Source organism: Myxine glutinosa, chromosome 10 (genome assembly GCF_964187855.1).
Source record: "Myxine glutinosa chromosome 10, kmMyxGlut1.1, whole genome shotgun sequence".
NCBI classification, from domain to species: Eukaryota; Metazoa; Chordata; class Myxini; order Myxiniformes; family Myxinidae; genus Myxine; species Myxine glutinosa.
Window position 1 is genome coordinate 2,683,652 of NC_136270.1, and position 24,714 is coordinate 2,708,365.

General features: G+C 47.7%; 3 protein-coding genes across 5 annotated transcripts in view; 2 read left to right on the forward strand and 1 right to left on the reverse strand.

Moving 5' to 3' along the window:
* Nucleotides 1–3,180, reverse strand: part of BBS9 (Bardet-Biedl syndrome 9) — a 157,672-nt gene extending 154,492 nt beyond the window's left edge. For 2 of the 3 annotated variants that reach the window (XM_068127192.2, XM_068127193.2), the window contains exons 1-2: nucleotides 3,020–3,150; nucleotides 935–1,091 (exon numbers count right to left, since the gene is read on the reverse strand). The gene's annotated coding sequence lies outside the window, so the exon portion shown is untranslated. Of the gene's footprint in view, nucleotides 1–934; nucleotides 1,092–3,019 lie in introns of all 3 variants that reach the window. The other variant, XM_068127191.2, reaches the window with a different exon arrangement.
* LOC137434292 (trafficking kinesin-binding protein 1) overlaps nucleotides 1–24,714 on the forward strand; it is a 1,208,017-nt gene that overhangs the window by 245,446 nt on the left and 937,857 nt on the right. The window lies entirely within an intron of this gene.
* Nucleotides 3,555–24,714, forward strand: part of NT5C3A (5'-nucleotidase, cytosolic IIIA) — a 75,706-nt gene continuing 54,546 nt past the window's right edge. Inside the window, exon 1 of the mRNA XM_068127183.2 lies at nucleotides 3,555–4,180. Coding sequence (XP_067983284.1) covers nucleotides 4,040–4,180 — 141 coding nt within the window. The 5' untranslated portion in view covers nucleotides 3,555–4,039. The remainder of the gene's footprint in view (nucleotides 4,181–24,714) is intronic.

Below are 24,714 nucleotides of genomic sequence, written 5' to 3' on the forward strand. Positions count from 1 at the left end.
TTCCGAATCCAAGCGTTCTCCGAACATTTTCCTTCATGCCTCCTGCGCCTTTGCTACCTCTTTCTTTGCAGCCTTCTTGGCTGCCTTATAACTTTCATGCTCTGCTGTTTCTGCTCCCGTACCCTTCGCCTTCTGCCACTCCTTGAACTTCTTCCTCTTCTTGTCAATCCTCTTTCCAACTTCATCATCCCACCACCATGTTTCCGAGTGCCTCGGTGGTCCTTTTGTCCATCCACATACCTCACCAACGGCTCCCAACAGACTAGCTTTCATTGACATCCAACCACTTTCAAGCTCAACCCCATCATCCTCTACCATCCAACCACATGCTAGCTGTTACATTTCATTAAATTTGGCCAATGACCGCTCGGTTATCCGGGCTTAGCCACACCTGTGCGGAGTGCACGTGACAAATATTTTCTTCCAAATGGTCGATTTGGGGAAAAAGAAACACCCGCTCCCTGCAGGAGCAGCCTGGGGTAATGGGGTCGGATATTGGCGAGGTGGGCAAATACTTTGTGCCATGTGGTCAGTTGACCATTTGCACTGTTCCACGTGTGCATGTGAAAATTGCAAGTCGTCTCCTCTCTTGTGGGTTGGGGGAGGTGTGTTCCCATGACCTAATCCAGCACTGTGAAAAATTTGGTGAAGATTGGTTGAGCTGTGTTTTTTTTAATTTAAAGACGTACATACGTAGGTGGTGGTTCGTGTGCAGCCTATGGCGGCTGCTGCTGATGCATTGCCTCTCCATAACCAGTCACCTGGTGTTCATTTTGCCGACCTTGGAAGGATGACAGGTTGAGTCAAACCACCTGGTGTTAATTCAAGGGCCTGACAGGGGCTCAACCTCAGGAACCTAAGATCTCAAGTCAGGCACCATAACCGTTAAGGCAACACCAGGAGGCTTTACCCACATAGAGGATTGCCTAATTACCTCGGAAGGTGGGCAGAGGTTATGTCTTCACCCCTGTCTGTTTGTTTGTGATCAGGATATCTCAAACAGTTGTGGACGGATTCGGAGACTTGGTGGATGAGTTGGATTGGTGACAGGAACAAGCCGATTTGACTTTGGTTCAGGTTTGAATCCAGATCTGTGGGATACAAAACGTAAACCGTTCAGCCTGGTAGAGGAAGGTATGCTGTCTACCGAGTATCATTCTAGTTCATCATTTAGTCATATCCTTGTAATTCATGTACACTGCTATGTACTTGTGCTGCATGTAATAAATATGTACTGCACTATGTAGTATGTGTTAACCTGGTACACTTTCTTTCTGGGAATGAATAAATAAGTAAGTAAATAAATAAATACAGCAACACAATAAATAAATAAATAAATAAAGCAAATATTCCTCGCCCCCTTCATTATTGTCCCCCGTCGCACAGCGTAGCGAAAGGGGGACTATGGCTTTCCCCTCCATCCGTGTGTCCGTGCGTGCGTGCGTGTGTGCGTGCGGGCGTGTTTGCGTGTGTGCATGCGTGCGTGCGTAAGCGAAGGACCGCATTCAAATTTGGTGTGTGGGTGCAACCCACGTCAAAATCCAAGATGGCCGTCGCCATGTATGTCTGATGCCATGCCATGTATGTCTGAACCTTGTGAGATGAATATCTTGGAAAAATAAGCGAAGTAACAACTTCTAATCTGGTGTGTGGGTGTATCTAGGCATAAGGAAGAACGCTATTGAAAATTGGGTCGCCACGTCAAAATCCAAGATGGCCACCGCCATGTATGTCTGAACCTTGTGAGATGAATATCTTGAAAAATAAGTGAAGTACCAACTTCTAATTTGGTGTGTGGGTGTATCTCGGCATAAGGAAGAACGCTATTTAAAATCGGGTCGCCACGTCAAAATCCAAGATGGCCGCCGCCATGTATGTCTGAACCATGTGAGATGAATATCTTGAAAAATAAGCGAAGTACCAACGTCTAATTTGGTGTGTGGGTGTATCTCGGCATAAGGAAGAACGCCATTGAAAATTGGGTCGCCACGTCAAAATTCAAGATGGCCGCCACCATATATATGTCTGAACCTTGTGAACGAAATATCTCGAAAAATAAGCGAAGTACCAACTTCTAATCGGGTGTGTGGGTGTGTCTCGGCACAAGGACGAACGCTGTTTAAAATTGGGTCGCCATGTCAAAATCCAAGATGGCCGCCGCCATGTAAGTCTGAACCTTGTGAACGAAATATCTCGAAAAATAAGCGAAGTACCAACTTCTAATCTGGTGTGTGGGTGTATCTCGGCACAAGGACGAACGCTGTTTAAAATTGGGTCGCCACGTCAAAATCCAAGATGGCCGCCGCCATGTAAGTCTGAACCTTGTGAGTGGAATATCTTGAAAAATAAGTGAAGTACCAACTTCTAATTTGGTGTGTGGGTGTATCTCGGCATAAGGAAGAACGCTATTGAAAATTGGGTCGCCACGTCAAAATCCAAGATGGCCGCCACCATATATATATCTGAACCTTGTGAGCGGAATATCTTGAAAAATAAGCGAAGTACCAACTTCTAATCTGGTGTGTGGGTGTATCTAGGCATAAGGAAGAACGCTATTGAACATTGGGTCGCCACGTCAAAATCCAAGATGGCCGCCTCCATGTATGTCTGAACGTTGAGCGAAATATCATATCATAGCATGTTTTCTGCGTCTTCCACTTTGTCAACTCACATCACTTCCCCGACGGGGGACCTAGGCTAGGCGTAACGCTTGTTTATCTTGATCTTCTCTCCAGACACCTCCGAGCACCACTACTTCATAATCATATTTGGCACCAAAGTACGAGATCCCAGCTCAGAATGGAACCACTATCGCACCAAAGTACGAAATAAGCACATACCGCACAGCTGCTGTGTGTCCAGCTCATTCAGGATGTACGGTTCGAAATTATTGAACTGGGCAAAGGTAAATTAAGGCTTCAAGCGAGTCTTTACGGAGTCTCAGGTCAATAGATAAAAAAAGAAAACCACCTTAAATACAAAGCGAAAGCAGGTGCGTCATTAGTAAGTGTGAACCTACTTAAAATGAAGGCGAACACAGTCGATGCAGTTATAAGAAAGCTCGTAGAAGTGGGAGATGAAAAGGAGTAATGAACACGTTCTGCTAAGACGCACTGCGCAGGCGCAATCCTATGGCAACAACATTACATTGAACGCCAATTTCCAGGACCGAGTTTGGGCGGTGTATAGGTAGCGTTGTTCAGTCAATAGTATTCTTCTCCATTATCCTCTCTATAGTTTAGACCTTTTTTGTTACACATAATATACAGATGAACCCTCAGCTTGTTTTGTTCTGTTGAAAGCTTCGAGACACGCAAATTTGGCTCCGCCATGTTGGAGGACTAAATACACGTTTCGCATTCATGAACGGGATTTAGGCGGTGTATAGGTAGGGTGTCAATCAGTCAGTAATATTCTCTCCTATTATACATTTATACTCCGTATAGTCTACAGTCTACACCTTTGTTGTTACACATAATATGCAGACGAACCCTCAACTTGTTTTATTTCTCCGTTGAAAGCTTCGAGACACGCAAATTTGGCTCCGCCATGTTGGAGGACTAAATATCTGTTTCGGATTACGTTGGTTTTAGTCGCACCAAATGAAATCACCGTTTTGTTGCATCCCGATCTACAGAAACAGCTGAAACCCAAATTAACTGTCCCCAAACGTCGTCATATCTGGCACGTTCCTGGCGGGAGGTCCTACGTGCTTTAGGGGCAGCAGGCGCTTCATCGATGGGGGTGTTTAAAGCCGGCTATCCTATCGGTCTGCACTCTTGTCGATCATTGAGATGCGATATAAATTAATTGTTTTGAAACGTTGCGCGGCTAGTCAACCACCATGAAGTTCCTGAATCCGGTCATTATCACGTCCTGCTCTATAATCACTTATAACGGGATTTTGTGTGAAACTTGCGATCGGTGGAATCCCAGATAAGGTTCGGACAAAACGAGTGCGAAATGGCGGCAAAACGGAATTGTTGATTTGTTGTTGAACAACAACCGGTAGCGCGGGCTGCAGCGCCCCCTAGCCGGCATGATGGAGAGAGGCACGGCTATTCGTCTGGGGGCCACAGCCAGCGCCGGTCTCGTCGCCTTGTTCGGCGGTGCCCTCCTCGCCCAGTACGTCCTGAACACCATGAAGGGAAGGGACAAGAAGACGAAGATCATCGAGATGGTGGGTGACTGTTTCGGGGAGGGAAGGGCAAGCGTCTCCCCTGTCGCTCTGACCTTGTCCTACCCTCGGCGCCCCCTCGCCCCCCCTAGTGCTAGATCCCATCGGTACGAGTCCGTACATCCGCCGGTGTGGTTCGTGGACCCGGCGAAGTCGTGTCCGCGCTTTGTGTGTGCTGTGTGCGTCGGTTCTTTACGTCGTACGTACAGGAGAGGTCGGAGTCGGACGCTTCGACACGTTGTGTGCGTCGATTTATTTAATTACAGCGATGAATTGTGTCCCGGCAGCACGTGGTGGGATAATTGGGATTTGAAACGTTGTTGTTTGAATCTTGTATTTCAATATAGCTGTGCGTTCTTCACTCACATCATTGACTCCTTGCTCCGAAGTGAAGGGATAAATGGTGTCTTCGTGCACGTGGTCCACTCGTAGTAGTAGTAGTAGTAGTAGTAGTAGTAGTGTTTCCATTGTGGTGGTTGAGGAGGAGGAGTAGTAGTGGTAGTGTTGCAGTTGTAGTAGTAGTAGTAGTAGTGGGGGTGTTGCCATTATTGTGGTTGAGGAGTAGTAGTGGTAGTGTTGCCATTGTGGTGGTTGAGTTGCAGTTGTAGTAGTAGTAGTAGTAGTAGTGTTGCCATTGTGGTGGTTGAGTTGCAGTTGTTGTTATAGTAGTAGTAGTAGTAGTAGTAGTAGTAGTAGTAGTAGTAGTGGTGTTGCCATTATGGTGGTTGAGGAGTAGTAGTGGTAGTGTTGCCATTGTGGTGGTTGAGTTGCAGTTGTAGTAGTAGTAGTAGTAGTAGTGGTGGTGTTGCCATTATGGTGGTTGAGGAGAACTAGTGGTAGTGTTGCCATTGTGGTGGTTGAGTTGCAGTTGTTGTAGTAGTTGAGTTGCCATTGTGGTGGTTGAGTTGCAGTTGTTGTTGTAGTAGTAGTAGTAGTAGTGGTAGTAGTAGTAGTAGTGTTGCCATTGTGGTGGTTGAGTTGCAGTTGTTGTAGTAGTTGAGTTGCCATTGTGGTGGTTGAGTTGCAGTTGTTGTTGTAGTAGTAGTTGAGTTGCCATTGTGGTGGTTTTAGTTGCAGTTGTTGTAGTTGTGGTGGAGATGCTTTTCACTATGACATCGCTGAATGAGTAATGATGGAGCAAAAAAAACTTTTCATGATTAAACAAAAAAAATGTTGAAAATGTAACATTTGGATGAAATATATATATATTTTTATATACAGTTCGTTGTTCTTTGTAAGGAGGTCACTTTACCAGGATTACTCAATGGGATATAAAATAGAAAAGTATCCTTTGAAAAATATATTTCTGAAACTTGAAGTCCTCTTGTGTTGAATTCAACTTGGGCTAAGGCGGTGTTTGGTTGAGGGGCAGGGCCTCGGGAGTTCCAGATCGAGTATACGTACATGTATATATGTATATATACAGACTTGGCATTTAAAATGGAATATTTTTTTTGTGTGGGTGAACTTACTTTTCAAGATGACTTAGAACCAAAAGTTCATTGCAATTATGTTGAAATTATTCTAGATTTTGTTAATGTGACCTTTAAAAGAAACAAAAACCACATTTGACATTTCAAAACAAATAAATTGATCCTTGAAAGTGATGTAAACTGATATCGAACTCAATTCATGGACAGTACTGTGTTAAACTTCTGTACGTTTTCCAGAAGTATCTCTTTATTTTGCACATTTGCCAATTTTTTTTTTAACAAAAACAAAAGTTAAATTACGACTGGGATTACAGACAGTAAAATTACAGTTCAGTACTTCGTGTAACCCCCACGAGCATTCAGGAGAGCACGTACACGTTGAGGCATGCTGTTCACGAGATTTGCCAAGGTTTGGACAGGAATCGCTTGCCATGCAGCGACAATAGTCTGCTGCAATTCACGCACAGAGGTAGGCTGCTGTTCCAAGTGGTCGATTTGACGCGTTAATTCTGCCCACAAGTTCTCTATCGTCTTCATATCCGGGGACATGGCAGGCCACTCCATATGCTCTACACCACGGTCAGCAAGAAAGTGTTGGATCATGCGAGCACGATGAGGCCGTGCATTGTCATCTTGGAAGACAAAGTTTCCTCGAAAGGCTGCACGAGCAAATGGAAGCAATGTTTCTTCCAGAATGGCCCTGTACTTGAACTGGTTCAGGTTTCCATTCAGAACAACCAGGTCAGTTTTGCCCCCTGCATGAAAAGCAGCCCAAACGGTCACCCCACCACCTCCAGCTTGGACTCTTAGCACTACACAATCTTTGTTGTAGGCTTCATGCACTTGTCTGCGCACTCGGACGCGGCCATCTTGACGATATACCAGAAATCTAGACTCGTCACTGAAGATCATGTGATTCCATTGTCCTGGCTGCCATTGACGGTGCTCTCTGGCCCACTGCAATCGGCGCTGGCGGTGTTGTCTGGTCAGGCGTTGCTTTCTCAGGGGACGCCTGGCACGATAGCCTGCTTGAACCAGTCGTTGGTTGACGAGCCTTCTGGATACAGGCACATTTGTCAGTTGCTGCCACTCAGCCCGAAGCCGATTAGCTGACTTGGTACGGCCATTGCGGACTAACCGGTGCAGCTGGCGATCATCCCTCCTTGTGGTTCTGCGGGGACGTCCTGGCCTCGGTATTGGAGTAGGGACACCCCTCAGCATTTCGTTTCAGGATCTTTGACACCTGACCTTGAGTGATGCCATACTACCGAGCAATAGCACGCTGTTTCATGCCGTACTTTCGTAAAGCCACCATTCCATGACAAACAGCATTGTCGAGTTGACGGACCATCTCCAGAGGAAGCGGCAATAACTTTTGGAGATGTGCAGCAGTTGTTTTCCACTAATACAGAACGCAACAACCCTTGTATACCCGACTGTGAAGCCAATCATCAAATGAACCTGTCCGTACATTTTACCACACTACCTGTGATATAATCCTGTTGTTGACTTCTTGCTGCGACAGACAATCAGTGACATGGTTCTTTTAACAAATAAATCACCAAAGTGTAAAAGAAACTCACCAGATTGATATACTGAGTTAAAAAAGTAAACCCAAGTCAAGAAAAAAAAAATATTCCATATTAAATGCCAAGTCTGTATATACATATATACAGTCACGTGAAAAAGTAAGTACACCCCATGTAAAGTTTTGACTTTTTCAACATACAGCTATTTGATCTTCATTTCAACAATATTGATAGATAAAGGTGATATAATATAACAAACTAGTTTTCAGTTTCACAAAATGGTTACTGGCAATTTATCATATGCACAAATGATGTCATCTACACAATGTATTTACTTCTGATAACATATGAATGCATGTGCGTGCACACCCACACACACATACACACACATATACACCCACACACATATATGCACATACACACACATATACACCCACACACATATATACACACACACACACACACAAATACACATACACACACATATACACCCACACACATATACCATTATACACCCATACACATATACACACACACACATATACACCCACACACATATATACACACACATACATACACACACATACACACACGTACACCCACACACGTATACCCACACACGTACACCCACACACGTACACCCACACACATATATATACACACACATACACACACACACACATATATACACACACATACATACACACACATACACACACGTACACCCACACACGTACACCCACACACATATATACACACACATACACACACACACACACACATATACCATTATACACCCATACACATATACACACACATATACACCCACACACATATATACACACACATACATACACACACATACACACACGTACACCCACACACGTACACCCACACACGTACACCCACACACATATATACACACACATACACACACACACACAAACATCTCGTTTTTTCATTTCTGTACCTCACAATTTTGTCTCTCTCATTCACAGACACAGACACAGACACACACACACCCACACAAACACACACACACACACACACACACACACACACACACACGTACACCGACACACATACACATATACACATACACACATATACACATACACACACACATATACACACACACACACACACACATAAACATACATATATACATACATACATATAAACATACATACATACATATATACATATAAACATACATACATACATACATACATATATACATACATACATACATACATACATATTTATATTGTCATGTAGCTGGTGATTAAGATCCCCAGTGACGGGTGGCTGATCGAGCTTGGACTCCGAGGCGTATGAGCCGAATCGATGGCGATTCCTCTGCATGGCACGCGAGAGAAACAGAGGTCCCGTGGCCTTACTTGAATGAACGAATGAACGGACGGAAACGACGGAGGTTTAGTCCTCGAAACCACAAACAAATAAACACACAGGACAAGGAAAATTTACAACAAGTCAGGAGACGACGATGGTTCACGAGCGAGCGGTATTCAATGACGAAGGACGGACTACAACCGAAACAGGCCCAGACAGGCCAGGCCCGGAAATGTCAAAATGAAGGTTACTGACCTTGAAATGAGATAGAAAATAATATATAATCAGTTATGAGGTTAGTTAGCTACACAATACCGAAAATTCGGTTCGATTCCGACAACTTTGAAACTTTGACCTTTGTGACCTTCAAAGGTCAAAGGTTGAGGATTCTGAAATTTGTTGGAAAACTTGTATTTCATGATGTATGTGATAATATAAGATCATGTACGACATTTCACCCTATTAGGCCGGTAGCAAAACCTTGGTAAGGGCCTAGAAATGAAATTTCGTTCCGCGGAATGGGTGCTAGGTGAAATTTCACCTGATGCTAACTTTGGTACACCAAACATCGGAGAAAAAGTTCTCCGTCCAACTCTTGCCCATTAAGGGTATGGAGGCCCTTAAAGATATAGTAGTGTATCCCTTTCGACAAAATACCCTTAAAAAGAAAACATATTTACTGCGGCATTTATACGATTATATGAGGACCATAAATGTGCCGCCAGCAGTCGGGGGATGTGAAAATGCCCTTCTGATCATCCGGTGTTGAATTTCCAACCCCAGTGGTGTAGCGAGGGGGGGAATGGTGCCATGCCCCCCCCCCCCCTCGGCAATCTAACTTTCAAAATTTTCCCGGGGGTGTCCATGGGGCCATCCCCCCTCAGGGCCATGAAATTTTTCAAAAATAACAAGAAACTATTCAGGCTTAGCTGCAATTTCAGCAACAGGCACAATATGGCCACAGATCGCATCTCAGGCAATCTAGCTTTCAAATTTTTCCCATGGATGACCCCCTCTCGGGTAAATGAAGATTAAAAAAAAAAACGTCCGGTCATTGGTCCCCCCCCTCGTGTAAATCCCTCATATAATTGTATAATATGCTAAAACCATTCTGTGTACACTGCTTAATTTTGATTGGCAAAAGGGTTGATATGCGATAAGCGGATAGACTGTACGTTGGGCTTGGGCGGTTCACTGAAGATAAATTGATCCTCCTGAACGCTCTTGAGGTTGGTAACTCACCCACGAAGTGAACAACCGCGGAATGAGATGGATGGTCATGGAGCGAGCATTGCTCAAGATCCTTGAGGTGAATTAGGGAAAACAGTAGGCCGTGCTGACAGTCACAGCTATTCACAGCGTGTTTATTAGTACCGTACCGTACTTACAAAAACGTTTCTCAAACAATACAGGTAAAAAACAATATAGAGTGAACAACGGAGAAACCTTAAAAACACCGTAAATCACAACCATATATGGGCATTGGGCATCAGATTTCAACAGCTCAAATATTGAAATGCTAATGGTCGTTTTCTATGTCGCTGTCATCACTCCCGGACCCATTTTCGAATGCATTTTCCGTCGTCGTATTGGTACCGTTGTCACACTCTTGGCACAAACACATGTCTGTGCATGAAAGGCCCGAATTTAGGCATGAACAGCGACCAGGCGTACATTTAGTTTTCTTACAGGAACATGCCACCGCTTCCAGTACTGATTTAGGAGCGGGTGCGCGAGTCATCCACACAATCCCCAGCCAGTGATTTGAGAGTTTGTTTCTTCCCTCTCGAGTGTAGGAGTTTAATGTCTTGGCACAGTGAAAGAATTTTCAGTTCAACTGACGCGACATCGACGGCGGAATATTCTACCAGGTCCGGTTCACAGTCAGCACCAACAATCCAGGAGATGAGCTTCAATAACAGGGGAGGCACACTATGCCTCATCTCGTCAACAGTCAAATCAGATGCTTTTAACGGCCATGATGGTGGTCCTTCGTCTTGGCCAGCCATTTGAGCCCTGATAGACAAAGCAGTCAAGTAGGCCATTCGGGCCTCTTCCTCATGGGATGGAGTGGAACTCCTACCTGCTGACTCAGGAGACTGAAAGTCATCGTCTTCAGTTTCGATGCTGCTGGTGTCTGTGGAAGAACCTCCGAGTTGGCTCGCGACCGCACCAGTTGTCAATGTATCGGCAAAAACCAGCAATGACAGATTCTGCTGCGGTGGGCGGTAGAAATGGAGTTGTGGATACCTCTTTGCTAGTATGTTCTTCAGTCGATCATTCCTGGTCAAAAGATGCACAGGAGGCATTGTCAAATGTTATCATTTCATTTTCATCAATGAAGGAAGTTGGGGGCATGCGCGTGAAGCGCGTTGCCGCGGGCGCTCATCTCCCGACACGTTGGCTTTTGAGCCTGCTTACTGCCTGGACGATAGGCCAATTTATTTTCAAAAGTTTGAAAAAAATAGTTTTTTTTCCAAAAAAGTATATATTTTTTTAAATCGTCTTATCACCAGATTTTTAGGGGGCCCCTCTTAGCCCCCTGGATCCGCCACTGGGATGACTGTAAGATGTACTATGAATCAGTATATGAATTGCACAATTGGAATATACTGTATAACTAGGAGTGGGCTATATGGGGGTCAAAAATACTTTTATTGTTATTCTTCTTAAGTGACAGTTTTTTTGTATTCCATTTGACCTATCCCAACATGAAATGACAAAAGTTTCGGCCTGGGGTCCAAGAAAAAAGTGTACAGGGCAAAAATCCAACATGGCCACCGTTTTCCCTGAAAAATCACATTTTTAGCCATAGGTTTGTCATTTCTGGGTCTTTTTACTTGGTTGTGGTGTCTAACCCTATGTTTTGGGGGTCAAGCAAGCTATTTATGCATCTAGAAATAGTCACAAACCATCAGATGTTGAGTTAATACCTTTTTTGACCAAATTTACCTCTTTTTCCCCCTTAATTAGCATATTTCACGAAACATATCTTCAATTTCAGGGGCATTGCTTAAAACGTAACACGGCTTTCTGCGAGAGAAATCCCAGGTTCCTGAAACTGCCACAGGCACAATTTGCTGCTCGATAGTGTCCTGGATGTCATCTGTGCCAGGTGGTCGCTGCCAAATTGCATCTCCAGTACCAGCGCGCACCAGGTGATCCACTGTGAAGGTTCCATCCCCATTATCATCCAGGTAAAAGCCAATGTACCATCTCCTGTTCCCACTCTCATCCCAAATGACAGCCAAGGATTGATTTGGCTGGAACATGGGTTCTTCCTGTCCTTCTGCCTCTTCAACACTGGTATTGGTCAGTGTTTCCATGATTTCGTCCTCGCATGGGAACACAACAGCCTCCCCGGCTTGATGGTCATCCACCAGGATGACAGTCAGGTTCTCAATTAGGTTGTTCTCAGTTAACTTGTTGACCTTGTAGAGGTCCTTGTTGCGGGCATCTGAATCCCGTGGATGTGTGACTCGCTGGTGTTGTACTTGTTGTCTCAAGTATGTTTTAAGTTCAGGTGGTTTCTTACTGACAAGCATCTTCAGTTCATTGACAGATGTAACAGGCCCTCCGTGTTCTTTACATTTCACAAGAAGTTGGTCAACAAAATCATTGTCCCTCACTTTCTTTTGCAGGTTCTGTCTCAACCTTTGTTTCTTCTTCTGTTTCTGTTTGTTACTCCATGTCACTTCCATTGCATCTAGGTGTTTGAGGACAGTAGTGGTTGACCGCTCAACTTCATTGACATGTCTATCTGTTAGCATAAGGTCATCTTTGATCCTCTTTGCCTTGAACATCCTGTTTGAGTGTTGGGCTGCCTGGGAAGCAAGATAACCAAACTTGGCCAAGTACCTCTCCGCATTCAGGTTGTTTGTCGGCAGGTTTTTTCGTTGGTCTGCATTCAGTGTATGGAGAGGAGTTGCTCGTACAGCATCAGGATCAACGTCCCAATACTCACGCTTGCACTGCAATTCTACTCCTTTCGTGGCCTGGACACACATCTCTCCAAGGAGAAGGTGATCGAGATCACTTTGTGGAGCATTGTCCTCCATTTTCACATGTGTCCACTCTACAAGATAGTCACTAAGGGTGTCTTTTTGTCAGCAAGGTCACTGCAGAGCTTGGGAAGGATGTCAACCAGCAAATCCTGGCTTGCTCTCTCGACGCAGTTGAGGTAGGGCATTGTCACCCTGTACGTAAAATTAGCAAGTGCTTTGAATCCTGCTGTTATGAAATCATTCTCAAGGTAAATCTTGCACGCTCGAACAAGAAGATTATTTAGTGGTGTCTCAGCGAATAGCTGTTTGATGTAGGGAATGCAATCATAGACCGCACCTGCCTGGTATCCAAGTCTAGTAAAACGTTTCTCTTTGTAGAGGCTAAACGACTTGTGTACCCCAGCCTCCTCTAGAATCAAGTCAAATTGTTCTGCTAGCGATGTTGTCTTCCCATCTCCCCCATGTGCTACAAGGTTTAGAAGCGCTGTAAGAGCAGTTTCAACAACAGATTTATTTTGCCGATGATATGACTTCAACGCTGGCTCTCTCTTCACAATGAGTTCGCGAAGACCAATCTTGTTCTCAACAGCAGCCATGGTCGTCAGGTTGTCTGCATCAAACCGTTAGATAAATAGATAGGCAATATAACTTATGTCTTAATAAAAATATGATTACTCAACAACGAAAATATCAAAAATATGTCTTAACTCAAAACATACAGCAAAAATATGTCTTAACTCAACATCTGAAGGTTTGACACTACTTCTAATTGCATAAATAGATTGCCTGACCCCATAAACATAGGGTTAGACACCACAACCAAGTAAAAAGACCCAGAAATGACAAAGTTATGGCTAAAAATGTGATTTTTCAGGGAAAACGGTGGCCATTTTGGATTTTTGCCCTGCACACTGTTTTCTTGGACCCCAGGCCGAAAATTTTGTCATTTCATGTTGAGATAGGTCAAATGGAATACAAAAAAACTGTCACCTAAGCAAAACAAAAAATGACCCATTTATAGCCCACTCCTCGTATAACCAACCTAAACTTTACTTTTAAAGTTATACACAAGTTAAACACAACTACATGTTTAGGATTGATTGATGAAATAGGTTAGTTACTTACTCCTCCTTCGATGACTCTGAGCTTTTCTTAGCCTTGGAGAGGAAACGAGTGAACTGCAGGAAACAATTTCGGTGATACCGTATCTCCGCTGCCACACAATCAGTCCTGCGGGTATGGTGAAGTATGGTCTCTGAAAGTTTCTGTTCTGACTTCGTGCCATATTTTGCCTTCAGTGATGCTGCCTCTATCAGACGACCTGTTGTAAATAAGGGAACAATTATTAGTCACTAATACAACACTGACATCCGGTTTTTCATATACAGTATGCACCACTTAATATAAAAAAATAAAAAAATAACCACCTTTAGAGGCCATTTTTCCCCGCTAGCGGGGGTTGGCCTTTTTCGGGAACCGTGGTTGTTGTTGTTTTTTGGTCCCCTTTTTGAAGCAATGTTTTACGGCCGGATGCCCTTCCTGACGCCAACCCTTTTTGCTGCCTTTAACGACAAACAGGGAATTACCAGTGAACTGGTACTCAATTAGCCGACCTCGGAAGGATGACAGGCTGAGTCAACCCCCTGGCGTTAATTCAGCGATCGACCGAGATTCGAACCCAGGATCCTAGGATCCTAAGCCGGCACCCTAGCCGCTAGCCCGACACCACTTAATATAATCTAGGATAAGATAATCAGCCACTTAATAGAATCAAACTACCCTGGCCAAAAGTGATTCTATTAAGAGACGCATACTGTACCATATGCTCATATTTTAGGCAGAGTTCAAACATGTTAGTACGCCTTCTGAAGCAGGCCCTATCATAGGATAGAAAATCGTAGATGGTATAAGGTACCTACCAGCAGTCAATGTTTGAGCTAGCACCAGAAGATCTCGTGTTTTACCACCATGATGCCGTTTCAAATAGCTGTCCTTACCACATAATAAACAGACTTTAGGAAGCACTCGTGTGGTTGAGGATGGTGTTGCTATTTTTGAATGGCAACACAGTTTTTTTGCTGGAGACATTGTGATTGTTTGTACAAGTGCTGTACTACACCTCTTCTCACTGGCTTGCAGACGTTTCTTGTCCGTAAATCGCTGGTAGCATGTGGCATGAAAACCACACACATCCTTCGGTATTTGCTCAAATGGTGATTCAAATGTCACTGATAGTAATGCCACACTATCATCGAGATGAAGGGCCGCTGCTCTGGCTCCTGGTATGGGAATCGGTGCCGGGGGGGGGGGGGGGGGGGGGGCGGGACTGGTAGTGGTAGTGGTAGTGTCGAAGATGATGATGATGGTTGTGGTGAATTGCGACTGGGGCATTCGAAAAGTTTTTTTGCCACATGAGAGCATTCACCATCGAGACTCACCCATTTTTTTGCACAGTCAGTGAATGTGGACCATCTCTTTTCTGTAAAAGGCTGCACCACCTCACCATGGACGCTTTTTAGGTGCAAAATATACACTAAACGGGCCTGATCGCTTTCAACACGGTCAGTCATGGATGCAGCCATGACAGTTGATCACAGAAGTCACATGATCATATTCTGTTATGTGATTGGCTGACACCTGTCTACATATGCGAAAGGCTGTACAACGGCACCCGAGATAGGCAAGTGGGCAAGACAATATAGTGCACACAATTTCATCTCGTAACATATGTTTGGGCCAATATATTTTGGAGAACTTTTGATATGTTCAACACCATTAGATTCAACAACTTTTCGCATGGTAAAATTTTAGCACCTCGGACACGAAACAAAATGTCATTTCCCACAGAGTTGCTACCGGCCTATATCAGGTAGCGAACAATGTAATAAAACCATCAAAAATCGACTTTTCTAAAATTTCGTGACCTTGTGATCTTGACCTTGGGGCGAAAATGAAAAATCGAGCTCCGTCGGGCTAGACATGACATTGTCCTAACCAAATAACGAAACCCCTGTCAGATTCCACCAACTCCCTCTGAGAAGATGTAGCTTGAACTCGATTACCCCCTAAAAAGACATCTTTTTCGGGCGTCGCTCCGCCCACAATGGGCGCAATACGCCCACTCTCAGCAGGACACAACTAGATCATGACGTCAACCTGCCACCCAAGTTCCATCATGATCGGATGATATCATCGGGTATTTATGCTGCAGACAGACAGACAGACAGACAGACAGACACACACCCATGACGAATATAGTGGTCACTCTGTTTGATAACTCATGAACCAATACTAGAATGAAATGCAAATATAAAGGATTTAATGAAAATGATTCCAGCAATTAAAATGAATCCGAGGTAACACTAAAATTCCTAAATGAGGGACCCTCCACTCACTCATAAAACAGAACGGGAAAAAATAAACAGAAATAAAATGTGGTGTGGTGCGTTGGCCGGTACTCAGCCTGTCATCCTCGACCGGTCTTTGAACCACCGCGCGGGAACCGCACAAGATAGCACGCCCGGAGCAGCCATCGACCCGCGGAGCAGCGGCCAAACTCCTTCCTCCTCCGATCGTCACGATCAACCGGGCTCCCACCACTCGTTTCGCAAGCGACCACCACTCGTTCGCTAGCGAGCGCCGCTCCAAGTGCAGCCGCCTCCGTCGAGAGCACAGGGAGAGAGATATCAATGCGACCGCTCGCCAACACTGTTGGGACCGAGAGACGAGAGATGAGAGAGGAGTGAGACAGAATGCAACTGTTTGCTAACGCAACCAGGGCCAAGAGAGAGAAAAAATGGCGGTCGATTTTCTTTTCCTCTCAAGCGTCTCAATGACATTATCCTTTTTGACCAATCGCCCAGCGCCGTCGAATCGTCCCAACCAATCGTCCTTTGGGGCGTGGCCTCACGGCCATTCTTTATGCCCTATGACTTAGCTCGGGGCGTGGTCTAGCCATCCTTCGGGAATGTTCGGCTGGGCTGGATTCCTCTGCCGATCAGCATGTCCGGTCATACTGTTGGTGATTGGGGTGGTTGTAATGGTGAGCTTTTTTAGATGAAATAAATTTTAGATGAAATGAAAATCACAGGGCAATTGCACACTGGGGATTATTCTTAAGCATAGCTCCACCGCTCATATGGAGATGCATATACGATCTTACCAGACAGTCGGCCTAACGTGGATACATGAAGGTTTCTTCTTCGTGACATTTGCGCACGCTAGTCTATACAATTCTATCTGGACTAAGGTATTTCATTACCAACCCCACACACGTAACAATGTACTAGCAAAAAGTACTCGGCGTTTCCGGGTAACAATGAGTCGCTTCCTGACGGGAAAATGATATACGCAATCTGGGTTCTTCAACACAACAACACAACAGGCATTTTAAGGCCATTTTCCCTGCTAGAGCGGGGGTTAGCCTTGCGGTCCCCTTCACAATCTTCTCCATTTTGCCCTATTTTCTGCATCTCCCCTTGTTAACCCCCTTGCCCGCATTTCTTCTTCCACCATCTTTAGCCAAGTCTTTCTCGGTCTTCCCCGTCCTCTACTTCCTTCTACATTCATTTCCATCACTCTTCTCAACCAGTCACTTTCATCCTTCCTCAACACATGACCAAACCATCTCAACCTGTTTTTTCTTCACAGCATCCATCACAGGCTCTATTCCCATCATCTTTTGCAGTTCATCATTTGTCTTCCTCTCTCTCAACTATACTCCACAGACCCACCGAATCATTCGCATTTCCACCCTTTCCAGCCTTCGTTGCTGCTCTACGTGCATTACCCATGTCTCGCTCCCATAAATCATAACACTTCTCACACATGCAGCATACACCTTTCCCTTCAGCTTCAACCACACTCCCCTCCTCGTCAGCACGCCACTCAGTTCCCGATACTTCTTCCATGCACATCTCACTCGAGCAACCGTTGCCGAGTCTGATCCACCTTCTCCATTCAGCATGTCTCCGAGGTAGCAAAATGTTTTCACACCTTCCAGCTTCACGCCATCTCCAAGATCCAACTCAACATTTCCTCCATCTGCAGCACACCTTACACTTGAATATAGCTGCCACATTGGTTAATGACCCTCTCAAACCACTACATCTTTGATGAACCCACTCAGCGCACATTGTACATTGAATGGAATTCACTCCGACACCCTTCCTGCACACAGCACACAGACACTTCCCAGTTCTTTCCACCTCACCACATGCTTTACCACTTGCCATCACCTTCGTCTTTCCGATATTCACCTTGAGACCTTTTGTCTCCATACATTCCTTCCACTTGTTCATCTTCTCCTTCAGTCCATCCATACTTTCTGCAATCAACACCAGATCATCTGCATACAACATCTCCCACGGCTAACCCTCCTTTACATTCCAAGCCAGCACCTCCATCACAGCTACAAATAGTAGTGGACTTGGTACCATCCCCTGATGCACTCCCACCTTCACCTCAAACTCACCACTGTTCCTGTCCTTCGTCCTTACAGCTGTGCATGCTCTTTCGTACATTGCCATCACGACTGATCAAGCATTCCTCCACTCCGAACTTCCTCAATGCCCATGTCACAACTTCGCGTGGAACCCTATTGAATGCTTTCTCCAGATCAACAAACCCAAGAAACAACTTCTTCGTCTTCTCCATCTATTTCTCCTCCTACTGCCTTACAATAAAAAGCATGTCTGTCGTTCCTCTTCCTGGAATAAATCCAAACTGCATTTCGTCGATCTTCACTTTCTTCCTTATCCTCCTCTCCAACACCCTTTCCAATACCTTCATTCCATGCTCCAAAAACTTTATCGCTTGATACGAGCCACAGTGCAGAGGGTGACCTTTCCCCTTGTGTAGAGGGACGAGGGTACTCGGTTCCCAATCCACTGGAATGCGGCCTTCTTTCACCACCAGATTACAGATCTCTGTCATTCTCTTCACACCCCAACTTCATGCTGCCTTCAACATATCTCCCACAACTCCCGTCGGCCCTCCCGCTTTTCTATTCTTCATTGCTTTTATCGCTTCCTCAACCCCCTTCTCAGTTAGCTTCTCTGCCAGTCCTAAAACTGGGTTATCCTCGATGTTGCCATTCCATTAATTCTCTGCATTCAACAGCATTTCCATATATCTCTTCCATCTTCCTGTAATTCCATCTGGGTCCACAATGATTTGTCCCACTTCATCCTTCAAGCAACTCACCACCATCACATCACACCTCTCTTTCGCTATCTGCTTTGCAATCCTGAATATCGCTCTCTGACTTTCTTCCGAATCCAAACGTTCTCCGAACATTCTCCTACATGCCTCCTTCGCCTTTGCTACCTCTTTCTTTGCAGCCTTCTTGGGTGCATTATAACTTCTCATGCTCTGCTTTTTCTGCCCCCGTACCCTTCGGCTTCTGCCACTCCTTGAACTTCTTCCTCTTCTCGCCAATCCTCTTTCCAACTTCATCTTCCCGCCACCATGTTTCTGAGTGCCTCGGTGGTCCTTTTGTCCATCCATATACCTCACCAACAGCTCTCAACAGACTATCTTTAATTGACAACCAACCACTTTCAAACTCAACCACATCATCCTCTACCATACTCAGCCTCTCTTTTAATGTGTCCCTCACTGTCACCTCTTTCAACCTCCACACCTTGATTCTTGGTTGGTACTTCACCTGCCGAGCTCTCCTCGCACCTTTCACCCTTATGTCGCAGACTACCAAGTGGTGCTGTGAAACAGCCTCCTCCCCTGGGATCACCTTTGTGTCCCGGAGGTGCCCCCTATCTCGCCTACGCACCATCAGGTAGTCAACGGTTGTCGTCGACCCACCTGACGTGTATGTAACAAGCTTATTATCCTCTTTCTGGAACTGAGTGTTACAAATCAACAAATCAGCTCCATCAATCGAGATGGGTTCTTCATCGAGAGGAAATTTTTAAGACAGATCGCAAGTACACAGGAGCATTGGCGCATCGAGGAAAAATGACGCTCAGGATGAGATGTCAAATTGCTGCCACTCGTAACTTTCCATAAGTCTTTGTGTGTGTGTGTGTGTGTGTGTGTGTGTGTGTGTGTGTGTGTGTGTGTGTGTGTGTGTGTGTGTGTGTGTGTGTGTGTGTGTGTGTGTGTGTGTGTGTGTGTGTGTGTGTGTGTGTTGTTTTTAGATCTAAAGGTCAAGGCTGCATAAAATCATCAATTTTCATTTTGTAATTTTTTAAAACTATCTTCGTTATTTTGAGAATACTGTAGAAGAAGAAGAAGAACATGTCCGAAAACCAGATGCGGACGGGCTTTGCATTTTGAAATGCTTTCTGATTTAGCAGTTGCAACTGGTCCTACCCCTGCCCCCCCCACTCCACCCCTTTATTTCATTTCCGCACACGGTTTAAAATCCCAATGCGATAAGCTCCACAAACTCTTAATCCGAAGCTATCTTCAAAATTCCAACTTCAGAATTCACTCCAACAGTAACAGCTGTCCCAACTACTAAAAAAGTGTTCTTTGCTTAAAAACGTTTCATTCAAAAAATGCGTCTCCGAGCAGTTCCTATGGAAGTAAGAATTAAGTTTAAAAACTATTATTAAGTTGAATATAAAAAAATAACACCAGAACGAGAATCCCAGCCTCATTTAAATAAATGTATATATACACTTCGTTATAAAACCGCAAGATATGGTAAATTTTGTAAGATTTCGCTTCAGGTTTGGACATTATATAGTCGACAGCATCCAATCCTCATATCCAAATCCAGATTTGGATGATGTGCTTCAATTATGTAATGATGATCGATCGTGTTTCCTAGGCAAGGCATGTTTAAGTAGGCCAAAACATAATGGTGGCTTAAGAACCCAGCGAGGTGCAATGGGCTGACCAAGATTGTGGGCCGCCATATTGGTACACCACCACATTGTGTTTTTTTCTTATGAGCACCTCGTTAATCATCTTCAAAAAGAAGATTATAACACACCCAAACACACAGTTTTCATCCTAGCAATCTGTTGGAGGTCCAGGTCTATGCACGCAAAGTTTGGGGCCTCTAGATTTCATGGTTTTGGAGTTATGGAGTAGACGGACGGATGGACACTGCCTTTTGTTATATACTAGTGGGGTCAGTCACCCGTGAGAATCCCACGGGCATGGACGTGTGTGACATTTGGACGTCTTCATTTAGATGCTGCACATTCAGTTTTACAAAATGGTTACTGGCAATTTATCAGATCCACAAATGATGTAATCTCCACAATGTATTTACTTCTGATAACATGTGAATGCATGTGCGTGCACATGGGAAATACAGTTTGAAATGTGTAATTGCATCTCATGTAAAATGTGACTTCAAGAGCTCAAAGCCTCTCCCTCCCCGCCCCCATCCCTCCCACATCACGCACACTGCACCGGGGAGTCGGTCACACACACGGGGGAGTCGGTCACACACACGGGGGAGTCGGTCACACACACGGGGGAGTCGGTCACACACACGGGGGAGTCGGTCACACACACACGGGGGAGTCGGTCACACACACACGGGGGAGTCGGTCACACACACACGGGGGAGTCGGTCACACACACACGGGGGAGTCGGTCACACACACACGGGGGAGTCGGTCACACACACACGGGGGAGTCGGTCACACACACGGGGGAGTCGGTCACACACACACGGGGGAGTCGGTCACACACACACGGGGGAGTCGGTCACACACACACACGGGGGAGTCGGTCACACACACACGGGGGAGTCGGTCACACACACACGGGGGAGTCGGTCACACACACACGGGGGAGTCGGTCACACACACACGGGGGAGTCGGTCACACACACACGGGGGAGTCGGTCACACACACACGGGGGAGTCGGTCACACACACACGGGGGAGTCAGTCACACACACACGGGGGAGTCGGTCACACACACACGGGGGAGTCGGTCACACACACACGGGGGAGTCGGTCACACACACACGGGGGAGTCGGTCACACACACACGGGGGAGTCGGTCACACACACACGGGGGAGTCGGTCACACACACACGGGGGAGTCGGTCACACACACACGGGGGAGTCGGTCACACACACACGGGGGAGTCGGTCACACACACGGGGGAGTCGGTCACACACACACGGGGGAGTCGGTCACACACACACGGGGGAGTCGGTCACACACAGCACACACACGGGGGAGTCGGTCACACACACACGGGGGAGTCGGTCACACACACACGGGGGAGTCGGTCACACACACACGGGGGAGTCGGTCACACACACACGGGGGAGTCGGTCACACACACACGGGGGAGTCAGTCACACACACACGGGGGAGTCGGTCACACACACACGGGGGAGTCGGTCACACACACACGGGGGAGTCGGTCACACACACACGGGGGAGTCGGTCACACACACACGGGGGAGTCGGTCTCACACACACGGGGGAGTCGGTCACACACACACGGGGGAGTCGGTCACACACACACGGGGGAGTCGGTCACACACACACGGGGGAGTCGGTCACACACACACGGGGGAGTCGGTCACACACACACGGGGGAGTCGGTCACACACACACGGGGGAGTCGGTCACACACACGGGGGAGTCGGTCACACACACGGGGGAGTCGGTCACACACACACGGGGGAGTCGGTCACACACCAACACGGGGGAGTCGGTCACACACACACACGGGGGAGTCGGTCACACACACACACGGGGGAGTCGGTCACACACACACACGGGGGAGTCGGTCTCACACACACACGGGGGAGTCGGTCACACACACACGGGGGAGTCGGTCACACACACACGGGGGAGTCGGTCACACACACGGGGGAGTCGGTCACACACACGGGGGAGTCGGTCACACACACACGGGGGAGTCGGTCACACACACACGGGGGAGTCGGTCACACACACACGGGGGAGTCGGTCACACACACACGGGGGAGTCGGTCACACACACACGGGGGAGTCGGTCACACACACACGGGGGAGTCGGTCACACACACACGGGGGAGTCGGTCACACACACACGGGGGAGTCGGTCACACACACACGGGGGAGTCGGTCACACACACACGGGGGAGTCGGTCACACACACACGGGGGAGTCGGTCACACACACACGGGGGAGTCGGTCACACACACACGGGGGAGTCGGTCACACACACACGGGGGAGTCGGTCACACACACACGGGGGAGTCGGTCACACACACACGGGGGAGTCGGTCACACACACGGGGGAGTCGGTCACACACACACGGGGGAGTCGGTCACACACACGGGGGAGTCGGTCACACACACGGGGGAGTCGGTCACACACACGGGGGAGTGGGTCACACACACGGGGGAGTGGGTCACACACACACGGGGGAGTGGGTCACACACACACACGGGGGAGTGGGTCACACACACACACGGGGGAGTGGGTCACACACACACGGGGGAGTGGGTCACACACACACGGGGGAGTGGGTCACACACACACACGGGGGAGTGGGTCACACACACATACGGGGGAGTGGGTCACACACACATACGGGGGAGTGGGTCACACACACACACACGGGGGAGTGGGTCACACACACACACACGGGGGAGTGGGTCACACACACACACACGGGGGAGTGGGTCACACACACACACACGGGGGAGTGGGTCACACACACACACACGGGGGAGTGGGTCACACACACACACACATGGGGGAGTGGGTCACACACACACACACGGGGGAGTGGGTCACACACACACACACACGGGGGAGTGGGTCACACACACACAGGGGAGTGGGTCACACACACACACACGGGGGAGTGGGTCACACACACACACGGGGGGGAGTGGGTCACACACACACACGGGGGGGAGTGGGTCACACACACACACGGGGGGGAGTGGGTCACACACACACACACGGGGGAGTGGGTCACACACACACACACACGGGGGAGTGGGTCACACACACACACACGGGGGAGTGGGTCACACACACACACACACGGGGGAGTGGGTCACACACACACACACACGGGGGAGTGGGTCACACACACACACACACACACGGGGGAGTGGGTCACACACACACACACACACACACACGGGGGAGTGGGTCACACACACACACACACACGGGGGAGTGGGTCACACACACACACACACGGGGGAGTGGGTCACACAAACACACACACGGGGGAGTGGGTCACACACACACACACGGGGGAGTGGGTCACACACACACACACGGGGGAGTGGGTCACACACACACACACGGGGGAGTGGGTCACACACACACACACGGGGGAGTGGGTCACACACACACACACACGGGGGAGTGGGACACACACACACACACACACACACACACACGGGAGTGGGTCACACACACACACACACACGGGGGAGTGGGTCACACACACACACACGGGGGGGAGTGGGTCACACACACACACACACACGGGGGAGTGGGTCACACACACACACACACACACACACACACATACACACACACGGCGGGCGAGTGGGTCACACACACGGGGGGGAGTGGGTCACACACACGGGGGGGGGGGGGGGGGAGTCGGTCACACACACACACACGGGGGAGTGGGTCACACACACACACACACACACACACACACACGGGGGAGTGGGTCACACACAAACACACACACACACACACACGGGGGAGTGGGTCACACACACACACACGGGGGAGTGGGTCACACACACACACACACACACACACGGGGGAGTGGGTCACACACACACACACGGGGGAGTGGGTCACACACACACACACACACAGGGGAGTGGGTCACACACACACACACGGGGGAGTGGGTCACACACACACACACACGGGGGAGTGGGTCACACACACACACGGGGGAGTGGGTCACACACACACACGGGGGAGTGGGTCACACACACACACGGGGGAGTGGGTCACACACACACACGGGGGAGTGGGTCACACACACACACGGGGGAGTGGGTCACACACACGGGGGAGTGGGTCACACACACGGGGGAGTGGGTCACACACACGGGGGAGTGGGTCACACACACGGGGGAGTGGGTCACACACACGGGGGAGTGGGTCACACACACGGGGGAGTGGGTCACACACACACACGGGGGAGTGGGTCACACACACACACGGGGGAGTGGGTCACACACACACACACACATGGGGGAGTGGGTCACACACACACACACATGGGGGAGTGGGT